General features: G+C 41.2%; 3 protein-coding genes across 3 annotated transcripts; 1 reads left to right on the forward strand and 2 right to left on the reverse strand.

Moving 5' to 3' along the window:
• Positions 1-936: 936 nt before the first annotated feature.
• LOC129587055 (ras-related protein Rab-13-like) lies at positions 937-2,510 on the forward strand. The gene has a single exon (XM_055480635.1). The coding sequence runs from the start codon at positions 1,371-1,373 to the stop codon at positions 2,328-2,330; it is 960 nt and encodes a 319-aa protein (XP_055336610.1). The 5' UTR covers positions 937-1,370; the 3' UTR covers positions 2,331-2,510.
• On the reverse strand, positions 2,353-5,554 carry LOC129587054 (uncharacterized). The gene is made up of 7 exons (XM_055480634.1): positions 5,322-5,554; positions 4,224-4,825; positions 3,923-3,993; positions 3,519-3,703; positions 3,389-3,440; positions 2,975-3,110; positions 2,353-2,895 (listed from the first exon to the last, which is right to left on the reverse strand). The coding sequence occupies exons 1-7, from the start codon at positions 5,361-5,363 to the stop codon at positions 2,808-2,810; spliced, it is 1,176 nt and encodes a 391-aa protein (XP_055336609.1). The 5' UTR covers positions 5,364-5,554; the 3' UTR covers positions 2,353-2,807.
• A 582-nt stretch (positions 5,555-6,136) lies between these two features.
• LOC129587053 (calphotin-like) lies at positions 6,137-11,207 on the reverse strand. Its single transcript, XM_055480633.1, has 9 exons — positions 11,049-11,207; positions 9,569-10,852; positions 8,644-9,049; positions 8,445-8,523; positions 7,909-7,973; positions 7,322-7,452; positions 7,097-7,136; positions 6,867-6,993; positions 6,137-6,573 (listed from the first exon to the last, which is right to left on the reverse strand). Exons 1-9 carry the CDS (start codon positions 11,079-11,081, stop codon positions 6,495-6,497), a joined length of 2,244 nt encoding a protein of 747 aa, XP_055336608.1. The 5' UTR covers positions 11,082-11,207; the 3' UTR covers positions 6,137-6,494.
• Positions 11,208-13,166: the final 1,959 nt, after the last annotated feature.

The raw sequence follows: 13,166 nt of genomic DNA on the forward strand, positions 1-13,166 counted from the left end.
ACTTGCCGGGTGGCCATTATCATCAGCCTAACGTTTTCTGTTCACACTGCCTGAATTCAGGACATTTTAAAGACATCTGAAAGAATAAGTATTCAGTATTTTGTCGGTTGCTAGATCATCAGTTTTTCCTAGCAACAGATACCTAACCGTTTACCAAGGTCAAATGCACAATTTATGCGTAAATGTTTACAGCCAGCCAGTATCTACCGGGGCATTTTTAAGTTGAAAAAATGCACATAACAAGTTAACAACCTGTAATTTTTCAGGTTGCTAACTTGCTACGTGCATTTTTTCAACTTGAAAAATACCCCGGTAGATACTGTGCTGCTGCCGGGGCAGCAGTTTAAACTGGAAACAAAGATAATTTACTTATTTTTATAGAACATAATCTGGTAGAGACTTTCTGCGGGTGATATCATAGATTTGTGACTAATTATAAGGTACGTACTAGTGACCCTTCTTCGTATCATTGTACTCTATGTATAGTTCGGTCTGCAAAACAAGTACAACATTGCATCCGTTTTTCGGCACTCCTATGGCAATTGTAAGCAATTGTAAACACCATGCTTGAGCTACAGCTATTATGACAAACAATAAAATATAAAATTTGGCAAAATAGTATTATAACTTTATGCCGAAACAAGAAAATTACGTACTGTACTCAAATTTCAAAAAGATGTGCATTTGACGAAGTAAGTACTTATGTACCGTACTGTACTATTAGATTATCCTCCGTGCTTGTAGAAAACTTTAAAGCACCGCTAGCGCTACGTACGAGTACAATTAACATGCGAGCTCGTTACACCGCTCCATACATTAACAATACCTTCATGCAGAGTGTATTGTATTGTACAACATATAGATATGTAACATAAAAATATTGTACATCGCACCTCGTGTTACTTACAAATAAATACATTTACTGTATTGCTTACATTAAAAATGTTAACGATCAACATTATTTTTTCTTTTAAAAATTAATGTTAAATAATATGTAAGACCATCAGAATTCACCTGCAGCAAAACACTATTTTAGTAAAGATTTTTGGAAACGGTATGGTATATGTAAATACCATATTGTGCATGGAAGTACACTGTGCATGGAGTGACACTGCTTACAATCAGTAAATCGATGTTACGCGCATCAAATTTTCTTTTCATATACCATGAATGCGGCCAAGGATCATACTTGGATTCCTGTTAAATGGCTTTGTTATCAATTACCTACTTAACAAACCAAAGAACCTTTAGAAAGATAACATGAGCCCAGCGCAAGAGCCGCTTTTCCCAAGATAGACTTTGCACTGCGCATACTGTACCGCGGTGTGGAATCTTAATGCATCGGTTTTGCTCCCATTACATCTTTCATAATGTCGGGACCTGGAGCAGGAGGATGTCGTGTGAACGCCGCCCTCCAGCAGCCCTATGCATCGGCCAGTGCCCTTCACAGCAGTACCCATGCGCGCGGTGACTATTCCCGTGCGGGCGGTGAGCGCCCCTCGGGACGGGGTTCCAGTCGTCCGCCTGTGCACGATGAACACAAAACCTCTTCCACGCTGCCAAGAAACTCCCTTCCCGGCAGTAAAGACATGGGGCGCGCCGTCTCCACCCCGGGAACCGTGACCCCTGCTAATATCTCGACGTCGCTGCGTTCCTCGTCGCTGATTGGTCTGGCGGCCAACTATGCCTTGCCCACGGACGAAATCCACATGAAGATCATGATGGTCGGTGACACCGCGGTGGGAAAAACCAGTATTGTGCGGCGCATTGTGGAAGACGCCTTTACCTACCAGGAAAACGCCACCGTAGGGTTGGACTTTAAGATCCGCCGGATGGTGGTCGATAGTACGCAAGTGCGCCTGCAGATTTGGGATACGGCCGGACAGGAGCGTTTTCAGTCGATTACGACGCAGTACTTTAACCGGGCGCACGGATTCTTTTTAGTCTATGATATCACGAATGAACGGAGTTTTCGCAACTGCGACAAATGGATGCACGAGATCCGGCAGAAAGGTCAAGCCAACGTGGAGATTATTCTCCTGGCCAATAAGTGTGACCGGGAGGAGGAGCGAAAAGTCCCACGGGAAGCCGGAATGGACTTTGCTAAAAAGCATGGCTTGGTTTCGTGGGAGATCTCAGCGCAGAGTAATACGCAAATTGAGAGAGCGTTCGTGGAGCTCATGCGAAAAATCATCGACCGGCGGAAGCATGAGCTAGAAGAAAATGCACGGAATATGGAGTTTAGTAACAGCTATACACTGCTGCAAGGGTCGGGATCCCATACAAATTTTCAGAATTTACAAAAACGGTGTTGCAATACGGTAACATAGTTTGCTTACGCAACTGTAAAAGACATTTCTTTATTTGCAGTTGCGGGAATAAAAACAAAAAATACATTGGTTTTCGACCATTTTACAGAATTTCGCTTATTATTCATATGTACACTGACATCACCATTGACCTTCACCTTATGATAAGTAAAATTAATATACAATGGTATAAATTAGGCAATAAATAAACCTAAAAATTAGCGGCATCGATATTATCACAAACCATTATTAACTGTATTTCAACGACGGAGGTATTATTGATCGAGTGAAAATTGACACGTTTTTAAGAGCGAGGTCCGCAAACATATTGTTATCTGTCATTACTGCTAAGTAATGCAAATCTGCTATAAACGCAGAGAACGATTAAGAAATTGAACAGCATTGGAAACACAAAATTTGTTTTCGATGTATAGATAGGCGTTGACGCTGGGAACCGGAAATCGAAGGAATAAAACCGCAAGGTTATTTTACAGGGGCTTAATGATGCTCATTGAGCATGGGACGGGCTTGGCGGGCTTGGCAGGCAGCAGTGTCAATGAAGTACTGTCTGGTCTGGAACCACAAGCTGCAAAAAATTACCGCTTTGACGTCATCACGATTCACGGCTCATTATCGAAAAATGACAGAAATGTTTTCGTCCTTACTTATATTTGAAATGGTTTGATTGGACAAACGATTCACAGTCATCTTTCAGCGACCAGAATGATTCTGATTCGCGAGCGGCGGGAGTATAATTCACAATAACAAAACACTTGTAGTAGCCTTCCGGAGCACCGTGATCTGCATCCATGCAATACAATGTAAAAATGGTTTGAATAAAAACAAATAGATTTTTTTATCATTTTTATAATGTTTTCTCGTATATACTTAGATCTGACTTTTTCAGTTTATCGCCTTTTTTTTAATTTTTAACATTCTCTTAAATCGGTAAAGTCAATGCATTATGCAGTTATTTACAGTGCTTTATAATTCCGGCATACTATAAAATGGCCAAAATCAACAAAAGTATCACGTGTCGTAGAATATTTTAAAAGCACTTCTTTAAGTTTTTGTCATACCTGACGTAGTCATTGTCGGCTTTATGGACACCTCAATGTATCCTTGCTGGAACTATTGCAAAACAGTTCAATTTTTGTTTTCGTTTGGCGGTTGTCTACGTTTACTCGTACGATTACTAACTGTACTTACATCTGTGGTTTTTCCACACAGTTCTGCAGTGACAATCTTTTGGATTGAAATTTTATTATTATTTGCCGTGCTGTCGTAAGTTCCATTGTAAATCTGCTGGAATCCTGAAAGATTTTCTGGCAGAAGGGTCATGTTATGGTGGATCACGGCTTGTCCGGCAGATTTATTATTATTCATAGGCACACCTACAATACAAAGTGGTAAGTAATAAATAAATTACTGTACAGTTATGGAGTTTTTTAATACAAATTATAATTATTAGAGTAATATCCACAATTTTATATCTTTTGATAGGACCACAAATACTTTTTTATTTCGCATGTGTATGGTAGCGCACATATTTAAATAGGCTAACTTAAATGATATTTTAAATAATTGTATGCCAGTCTAAACAGCCGCCTTACTGGAAACCGGCATATCTCCTTGAGCAAGCACCGCTTCTTCGTTGGGAGCAATTACTGGAGGTGGTGATCCGCTGAATTCATAGTGAACAATTAAGTAATTGACAGTGCACAATACTACTCTGTTTAACTTAAAATACTAAAATTAAATGCTATAGAGAACAGAATCAGCAATAGAATTGTGGTATAATGGTTATCAGCTTAACACAACACCAAATTACGGTACAGTGCGTTATATAACCACGATATGCCATAATTATTTAGCCTACTCGGATAATAGACGTGATAGATGTAAATTGCTTACACAATGTATTTGACAGAGATCGCAAGCGGTTGATCGATAACTGCCGATGCATTATCAACACACTGCATCTGGAAATCCCCGAATTTGATTTCGATCCTCCAGTTCCGTGAGATGAAGACTTTACTGGGGTCACTCTCCACCGCCGGTATGGAAGTGACGGCCGGATCCAGAATTGTCCCGGCCGGCAGTTGTGCATTGATAGGCCCGTCGCGGAATGCATTCGGACCTTCCGATCCCAGCGGCAGCAAAAACGCATCCTCATACCCGGCAACCGCAGTGGGTACTCTGGCAACATCGACAGCCGGTTTACTAGTAGTGATGGTGTTGCCGGTGAAGTTAACCACTACCGGAGCAAAGGTCACATTGTTTGGAGCGAAAGTAAACAATGTGGAGTTCAATATCCCAGTAGTTCCCACGGAGGTATTACTGAGAAAGGGCATGGCGGTGGTGTTAATGGGATCATTGTGAAAGGCAAATGGAGCGGCGGTAATGGATGAGCTGTGCTCGAACGTTACGTTAACAACTGAGTTCTGGGGCACCGCGATGACCATTACCGGACGATCGGGAACCGTATCGTTAGCTGATTTCACGTCTCGAACCACCTGGCAATTAAGTTTATAGACCGAACTGAATATTTTTCTTGAAAAATATAGATTTAACTATTGTTAGGGATTTGCTAAACATGCAGCTCCACAGTTTTATCTATCAAACATTCGTTTTATCTATACATATGTAATAAAGTGCAAGCAAGTATCGTACATAAATAATACAATTGCGCTATAAATGTACGCTGCAGCACTTTATTACATAATAAACGGCACATAATAACAATAACAGCAGCATGACTGCAGATAGCAATAGATCCTCAATGTGCTAAATAAATATAAATACGTATTGAGCTGAAGAAGCTAGTATAAATTGAAAGAGCTTCTTTGGGACATGCACAGTATTACAATAAACCTTTTGCTTTTGTCTTTGTTAGTTATGCATAAGATATTAGAATGAAATTACATAAAATCCGCGCAACAATGCGAGTTCGACCCGAAGAATAACAATCAGATTTAATCATGGAGAATTACATAGATAATGGTCACTTACTGAGAACGCAGACAACAACAATATGCAGCATTTGGCTGACATTTTCGCTAATCAATATAAAGCACCTTCTTTACTTAAAAAATCAGCACCGACGGAGTAGCGAGCGCCTTAATAGAAGGAGAATCACCTTTGGAAACCCTGCATCCGCGGTAGAGATATAATATCAAGTGTGTTAACTGGCAGAACGGTATATGACCATCGACAAAGATGCCTTGTTGTTGGTGTTTGAGTGTGTTTGCATCGATTTTTCGCCAGATCGTGGGAACATCCCCGTCGGCGTAATATTTATTCGCATCTCCTAATCAAGTGCTAATACTCTCTTGAAAGAGCCTCTCTACCTTGACAAGGTGTCATGCGAAATCGTTTCCGGTATTACTAGCCACCAACAATCGATTCTTATTTTTAGGGCTGATATGTACAGAATGAGTGCGCGTAATCCAGTCTGTATTCGCCGGTGTGGCACATTTTATATGCCCCACCTGGAAACGTGATTGCCTTGTTAATTTCCGCTCGACGTCGGGAACGAATTCCAGACCTCAACAATATTCAATTACTGGCAAGCATAATAAGGTCGTTTCGGTCAAAAAAATAAAAAATAGTAATTCAGTTACGCTTGCTAGAGATTTTTAGTGAATAGATCAAACTAATAATCTTTAACTAAAGAATTATGCGAAAATGATGTTGCTAATAATAACAAGAGGCATGCAAACACAAAGGAATTCACCGTTTGTTTTCGGATTAATTACCAGTATGTCTGTTTTTCTTTTTCTTATGTATTTCATAATAAAGATTTTCCTGCAGTGGAAGTTGGAAGCTTATGCACAAGCGTATCCTTTAATGCAAAGGTCACAGTCACATTATACTTTGTACAGTATGTACATAGTACATACACAGTTACGTCTGCGCAGAAGTAATATGAGCTAATTTTCGCGGAAGTTCTTGTAGGCGCCAATAACAATAACAAAATATCATACAAAACCAGGCCCGCAGGAAAGACGAATTGCGTAATATATTTTGGCCAATAATATGCGAATACTACACTATTCCAATGTTTGACGACATCCAAACGCTCAGAATAGTAGCATTGAATTCTCAGGAATGTTGGGATTTTTGTTCCGCATTAATGTTTTGGTATCATGTTGTTTCACTCCGATCAACAGCGGAAATGGCAAGTTATGCAAGGGCTTGAGAAGGTCGCTGCTGCTGGCACTGCGACCAATTGATATTCCATTGTCGCACTTTGTACCATAATCTGAAAACATGAAATACAATTATTAACATGAAATACAATTAACGTGTATCTATATTACTATTAATTTTCGGTTTCTTCATGAACATAGAAACACAGAAAGCTAATGCGCAAGCCCTGCCATATTTTGCCGGTTAATAATTTGTATAGAAGTGCGGATTTACGCGGGCAGTATCATGAAGTCTATCGTCAGACGATACACCAGCAGCTCCCTAAGGGAACAAAAGTAGACTACCAAAGCTAGGTAATTTCCCAGATTAACGGTGTTTTATTTGCTTATTAAAAGTTTGTCTTACTTGGCTGTGTTTACACCGGATGTCCCGGCACAAGGGAATGCCTCCGACCAAAACGCTTCGGACTCTCGCGGATAGGTTCGGATATTGAGGTTGATGGGGCAAGTATACTGGAGTGGGGTTACCGTTCCTAATGTAGGACAGTTTAATTAACTGATCGGTTGCATATATACTTGTAGATATGCGTCTTTTACAAATGATACAGTATTGTCGAAAATTTAGGTTTAGCTTACCATTTCCAGAGGGCTTAATTTGTACTTGGAGAAGACCTTTCTGCAATATTAAAATTATGTAATTATAATACTATAAAAAATATGCATCTGTTTGTTTGTTGCCATATAGAGAACGGACAGATACAGAAACAGAGCAGACTTTTTAATTCTATTACGTCATAAATGTATCTACAGATATATATCTGTGTGTAGGGTAATGTAAAAGGTAACGAGTGGTCTACTTACATCGGGGATTTGGCCACAAAGGTCAAGGCTAATGCTGTGCTGCAAGCTGGCTTTTTGAGAAAACGATCCGCTATACACTTGCTCATAATTTGTTGTTGACTCCGGAGCAAGAAGATGAGGATTATTTGCTTCTAAAGTAAGACACAACATACATATACATTTTCTCGTAATTCTGCAAAAGAACCACAGGCTGCAACATAGTGTGTCCGTGTATAGACAGTTATCAACAATAATTTTGCAGCAGATAATTGCAGGTGTTCATAAATTTTGCATGTATAGGTTTATGCATGCAGCCATGGGGTTTTGCAAACTCGCACTCATATGCAAAATGATAAAAAACATGTTTGGACGAGAATTTGCTAACTTCGCAAAAGCTGAATGTTATGTTTACGATAATATTAAATTTGAGCGGCATAGTAAAAAACACGGATATTTGTTACAAAGTTTGAACTTCGGAAAGTGTGAATATGGCGCCGAATAAGCACTGCTGGTGTAAGTACTCTTACACAAGAATTGTGCGGACAATGCACTGCCCTGATTTACCGATACCGCTAAATACTGTATCAGGCTATCAACATTTCACTTACGCATTGGTGTAACGTCTTTGCCGAGAAGGGCTGCCGTTTCCGCCATTACTGGAGGCAAAGCACCGCTGCAAAAATTTCCAAATGATTATAATTATTGAGGAAGTTCCTGTTTTGCATTACTCATCGCTTCGTGAATAGCATTACGCTTTACGCAAAACCAATAGCTACGGCAGGAAGCGAAAACAATTTATGCGGTAGAAACACTTCTGTATAGCTAAAGATCGAGCGTAAGTATGTAATATTAATATACAGATATGCATATAATAATTATGCGAGATGAATTTATATTTATTTGTATATACACGTTATGCAGGTTAACGTAAATGTTGTATAACATATTTTTGACCTTTCGTAATTAAGGCAGCATTTATCAGTATGTTTTGCATCCGATAAAAATTTGGCATAAATGTGCACACAAAATCAGCGAACATTTGCATATACTTTGTATCACATTTCTTTATTTTCTTGACTGCGATGGTTGTGCGCCATTGCTTATAATATATCCTGTATTAAGTTACAGACTTTTTTGTACTCACGCAGTCAGATTGACAAGCACTTCACCGCTCTGCCCTTCAGCATTGCTCAGCTCAAAATCAACAACTTGTAATTCAAATCCTAACAACACAGATTCACCCGGTTAAATGGCTGATACACACAAACAAACATTGGACATAATATATTTGTATACACGGATATCACAGCGCGTTTATTGTGTGGTAGAAGTATTGGACATACTGTGATTCTGCTGGATGAGATCACCAGACGGCTGCGTCTGGTTGGACACCGGCACCTGCTGAACCATCTTCGTCTCGCCACTGCCCACTGGCAAAGATGCAATAGGAATGGGGATAGCGCCCGGGATGGCGGCTAATTGTTCCTTGTTGGTGATGTTGCCGGCTCCCACTGGCAGAATGACCGGAATATCGACACCGTGATCGGCCTGGGACACCGGTGGAGACTGCGCTACCACGGCGGCATTGCTGGCATTGTTACCGCTGACATCGGTGGCGGTGGCGTTGGTGACAGCAATGTTGGACGGCGCGGAAGCACTGGCATTCGACGCGACAGCATTGGCGTCTAAGGCGTTATTGGAACCGATAGCTGCCATTGGTACAGCAACTGCTTTTACTTCCGGTTCCGCCTAAAAAATTGCGCAAGATTAACTGCTGCCAGCTTTGCAAGCGGAAGAAATGTTAGGCTTTAACAGCACATTAATAATACTCTAAATTCTGAAAATGGTAAACTTAAAACTTAATGTTTATGAGATAAAAAATTAAATTGGTAAACTTAATGTTTATGAGATAAAAAATTAACAAGCTTTTAACATCAAAACCGCGTCGCACTGTTTTGAAATTCTAACAATTTCCTGTAAACGCGCATGCAAAATTATTATGATACTTAATCCTATGTTTTAACAATTGATTCTAAAAGTTTTTTAAAGTAGTTCTAATGCTTCTGATTAATTATAAAGAACATTATTCTACGAAATATTATACTCGTACAAATAAAAATAAAATATTTTTAAAAAATTCTGTAAAATAAACTAAAATTTTCTATGAAATAGATGCTGAATGATTAATGTTTTCAAATTATGTGACTATTGTGAAAATTTTGGAAATCTACGTAAATTCCTTAGCGTTAGAAGTTTTAATCGACGTACCGAGCTTGCGTTGGCAACGGAGACGTTCGGCGCAGCGACCACCGGCACAGCCGCTACCGGCACGGCAACAGCCGAGACATTTTGCTGCTCCACTGCCACTGGTGCGGCAACCGGAGCAACGGGCGCTACAGCCGGCGCCACCGCTGGAGCGCCTTCAGGAATGGTAGCGGTCAGATTGGAGTTGGGCGGCAGAATGGCGATGACCGGTTTGGAGGATTCCACCAGCACCGACTGATTGCCGCCATTGGAACTCACCGCCACCGGCTGGTCACCGGTTACAACCACGGTCGGCACCTCGCGCTTGGAAATGGCTAAGGGTTGGGAAGCGGGCATTCCATTGGAGGCATTCCAGGTGGCGGTGAAGTTGGATCCCGGCGGCAGGATGGCGATGATCGGTTTGGTCGGGTCAATGGCGAAGCTCTGATTGGATTGCTGATTGTTCACATCTGATGTCACCAGTGCCACCGCCGGTTGGGCGTTAGCTGCCTGAGCAGCCACTGGTTCCGGTTGAGAGGGGTGGGCGGCCGCCGCCGCGAGGGCGGCTCCGAGGGGTTCCGCTTGCGGTACATTGGCATTGGCCGCGGGTGCTGATTGGTTCTCAACCGGCTGCGAGGGACCAATCACCGGCACGACAACCGCACTGGAGTTACTCGCACTGGCACTGGACGGCGCAGCGACGGCGGCGGCGGTATCGTTGGATGCAACAACGGCGGCAGCGGGCATGCTTTCGTTGGATGCAGCAACGGCGGCAGCGGGAACGCTATCATCAGCGCGTGCCGAGGAATTGGAAACCGCCACCGGCACGGCGACGGCGGATGCGTTCGCATTCTCACCTACCGACGACACATTGGCATGGGCCGGTGCACTCTCGGCAATGGATTCATTAGACGGGGAGGCCACCGTCAGCGGAAGAGACTCGTTGCGCGGGACAGTCTCATTGGTGCCCGCTGCGGAGGAGGCGGCCATCACCGAGGTGGCGTTGGAGGCGCTGTTACCGGCTGCGGTTTCATCGAGCTTCACGGCTTGCACGGTACCGGCGCCGACCAACGGTCCGGGCTGTGCCGGGTTGGCCACGAGAAGGGCGCCGTTGTTACCGGCAAAAGGATTAGACGGCGGGTTGCCATTAATACCGGCAGTTTTATCGGCGTCCACCCAGGCACCACCTTGGGCGCCCGGTGCTACGCTGAGATTATTCACACGACCTCTGGCTTCGTCCATAATATTCGGTTGTATCCATACCGACCCGTTTTCGGACGGAACAATGGGTTGAGCAACTAAAACTCCCTGTCAACATGTACAACTTAGAACGTTGCAAAACACACAGGCAAGTAATTTAAATTGGTTCATTATATACACTGAATAAATTTCTCAATAAACAATTTTCGAAAGGAAAGGTACGCCGTAATGAGAATTATTTTACTACTACTTGCAAAAATGTAAATATTAACTGCAATGCTGTGATAAGGTCTAGTATACTTACCGCAAGGGATAACAACGCCGCGATACGAATCATTCCTGATAAGAATACTAGTGAACTGCAATAACAAAATAAAGTTTAAAAATTTACTGAAAGCGCAACTTTTGCACTCAGTTATTAATCAACTGAGTGGTTACTGACTGAGACTGACCAGTTTATATATCAATATTTTCGGCGCCATTTCTCTGGCAAGTCTTTTTGATAGAAATGCAGTTTTCGGGTATTTTCCTCCGCGACCGGTTTTTCTTATACAATAAAGTGTAAACGCCGCATACATATCGTGACCGCAGCCAAAACGTTTGTACATTAGTGTACAAGTAGTGCAGTTGGTCAATACCGCCACATCATTGTAATTGTACTATTTCTTGTATTATGCGGTAATGCCCTAACCATGATAAACAGCGTAAATATGTGAATCATTAGTGTTTGTTACAGATTTTCTATAGAAAACCGTCTGTACGAATTATAATGGCGACCGACGCTCGGTATCATTTTCTGCATACTTGTACTTACAGTTACTTAAAACGGAACTCTAATTTTCCTATTAATTGAGCACGACATGCACACGTGCCAAAAACACAACTGCTGCTGAGCATTCCTGATATTTGTTAATTATTGTTTAGTAAGGATTATAAACAAACAATGTATGCAGGAAGGTACGCATGCGCAAACATAACAGTTTATGGCACCCAAACAATACACCCTAATAGCAGCTGTTTAGAGCACAGGAAGTGATGTGTTGTCGGCCATTACTGATTATGCAATGGCATACGACGGAATATGCAACATTAACCGCACTTATCTAACTACTGTATCGTATTCGCGCAATTACACTTGCTTCTTCCTGATTTCTAAATATTTCGAAGGTATCTTCACTACGGTTTATGCCGGTAGTACAGTCTGTAGAAGACGGTAAGTAATTAGTAATTTTTTATTACGTGTAAGTGTACACTGACAATGTCATTCTCGTTTTTGTCCAGACATTGCGACTAAACCTTAGTTCCACGACGGTTAGAAAAGTGTAAGGAAATATATATTCAAGGAATAATTCATTCTTTTAATTAAAATAGTTTTTAAAAATGGTTTTTAAGCGCAAACTTCCTATTGGGTGGACTAGGCAAACATGTCGTATCTGTAATGCCGTTAATCAATTTTTGTTTTGTTAAGGTGTCAATCTTTGATTTGTTGATGTACAAGTATTTCTTGTGTGATTTATAATGCTTTAATTAACACAACACAGATCAAATTTTATCACTTTTTTATTGACATATTCCATCCTTAAATGCACTAAAGCAATTTGCCGGTTATTCATTACTCGTGTTTGCCTTGAAATAATTAATTTTGTAGTATTGACTTACTTAGCACTCACAGATTTCAAAAGAGGACTTAAATATGCAACATTATTAATTTTTGCAATACGTCGGTAAACAAAGCATACAACTTCATTCGTACACACGCGGTAACAAACCACACACAAGCATTACAGTAATACGAGTATGTATCCGGCGTCGACATAGCTACCTGCTAACACGCAGCGCTTTCGTGACCGCGGAAAGATTATTTTTCATCTGGAGATTTGTCAATCACGGTAATCAAAACAAGCACGTCTTCAAAGAAACATTGACACACCGGCATCGCTAGTAAGCGAAAAACTTTATACCGTACGAAGCGTAATGATGGACATCTTTGTTCCTTTACGCAGAGTGTACTGCGTTTATTCGTCGAAAATTGGATTTTCCAAAACGAAGAAAACAGAAAAATAAAGCATTTGCTTAACACTGGTATGATAAGTAAGTATTAACTCGTAAGTGCTGTACATCAAGTATCTAGCTCTACCGCTGTAATACAACAACCTTGTCCGGTTTGTGTATCGCATAAGCGGTACAAATGCCGAACATGCCATTGTAATTGCTGCATTTACATTGTCAATCTTGGTCTTTATTACACAGAGCCTGTACGAATTTTCTGTGACCTTACTCGTTAGCATGAATGCTGTTTTTATTGGTTCTCCGAAAAGTCCGACTTCAAACCTAGATTTAAAATGCATCAGCGTTCCAGCAAAATTCTTAGTTGATTACCTATCTGATTCATTCCAGAGCTCTTGCATTTCACATCTCAGTG

Source organism: Paramacrobiotus metropolitanus, unplaced genomic scaffold, assembly GCF_019649055.1.
Source record: "Paramacrobiotus metropolitanus isolate TYO unplaced genomic scaffold, Prichtersi_v1.0 Parri_scaffold0000023, whole genome shotgun sequence".
Lineage (NCBI taxonomy): Eukaryota > Metazoa > Tardigrada > Eutardigrada > Parachela > Macrobiotidae > Paramacrobiotus > Paramacrobiotus metropolitanus.

Bases quoted from the DNA above. Each gene is read 5' to 3' on its own strand.
- LOC129587055 (XM_055480635.1), top strand. From the start codon at position 1,371: ATGTCGGGACCTGGAGCAGGAGGATGTCGTGTGAACGCCGCCCTCCAG.
- LOC129587054 (XM_055480634.1), bottom strand. From the start codon at position 5,363: ATGTCAGCCAAATGCTGCATATTGTTGTTGTCTGCGTTCTCA. The intron at 4,826-5,321 runs GTAAGTGACCAT...CTTAATTGCCAG, and splicing joins TGTTGTTGTCTGCGTTCTCA to GTGGTTCGAGACGTGAAATC. The intron at 3,441-3,518 runs GTAAGTACAGTT...GTTTTGCAATAG, and splicing joins TGTGTGGAAAAACCACAGAT to TTCCAGCAAGGATACATTGA.
- LOC129587053 (XM_055480633.1), bottom strand. From the start codon at position 11,081: ATGATTCGTATCGCGGCGTTGTTATCCCTTGCG. The intron at 7,137-7,321 runs GTAAGTAGACCA...TTAATATTGCAG, and splicing joins TTTGTGGCCAAATCCCCGAT to AAAGGTCTTCTCCAAGTACA. The intron at 6,574-6,866 runs GTAAGACAAACT...TCATGTTTTCAG, and splicing joins TCCGGTGTAAACACAGCCAA to ATTATGGTACAAAGTGCGAC.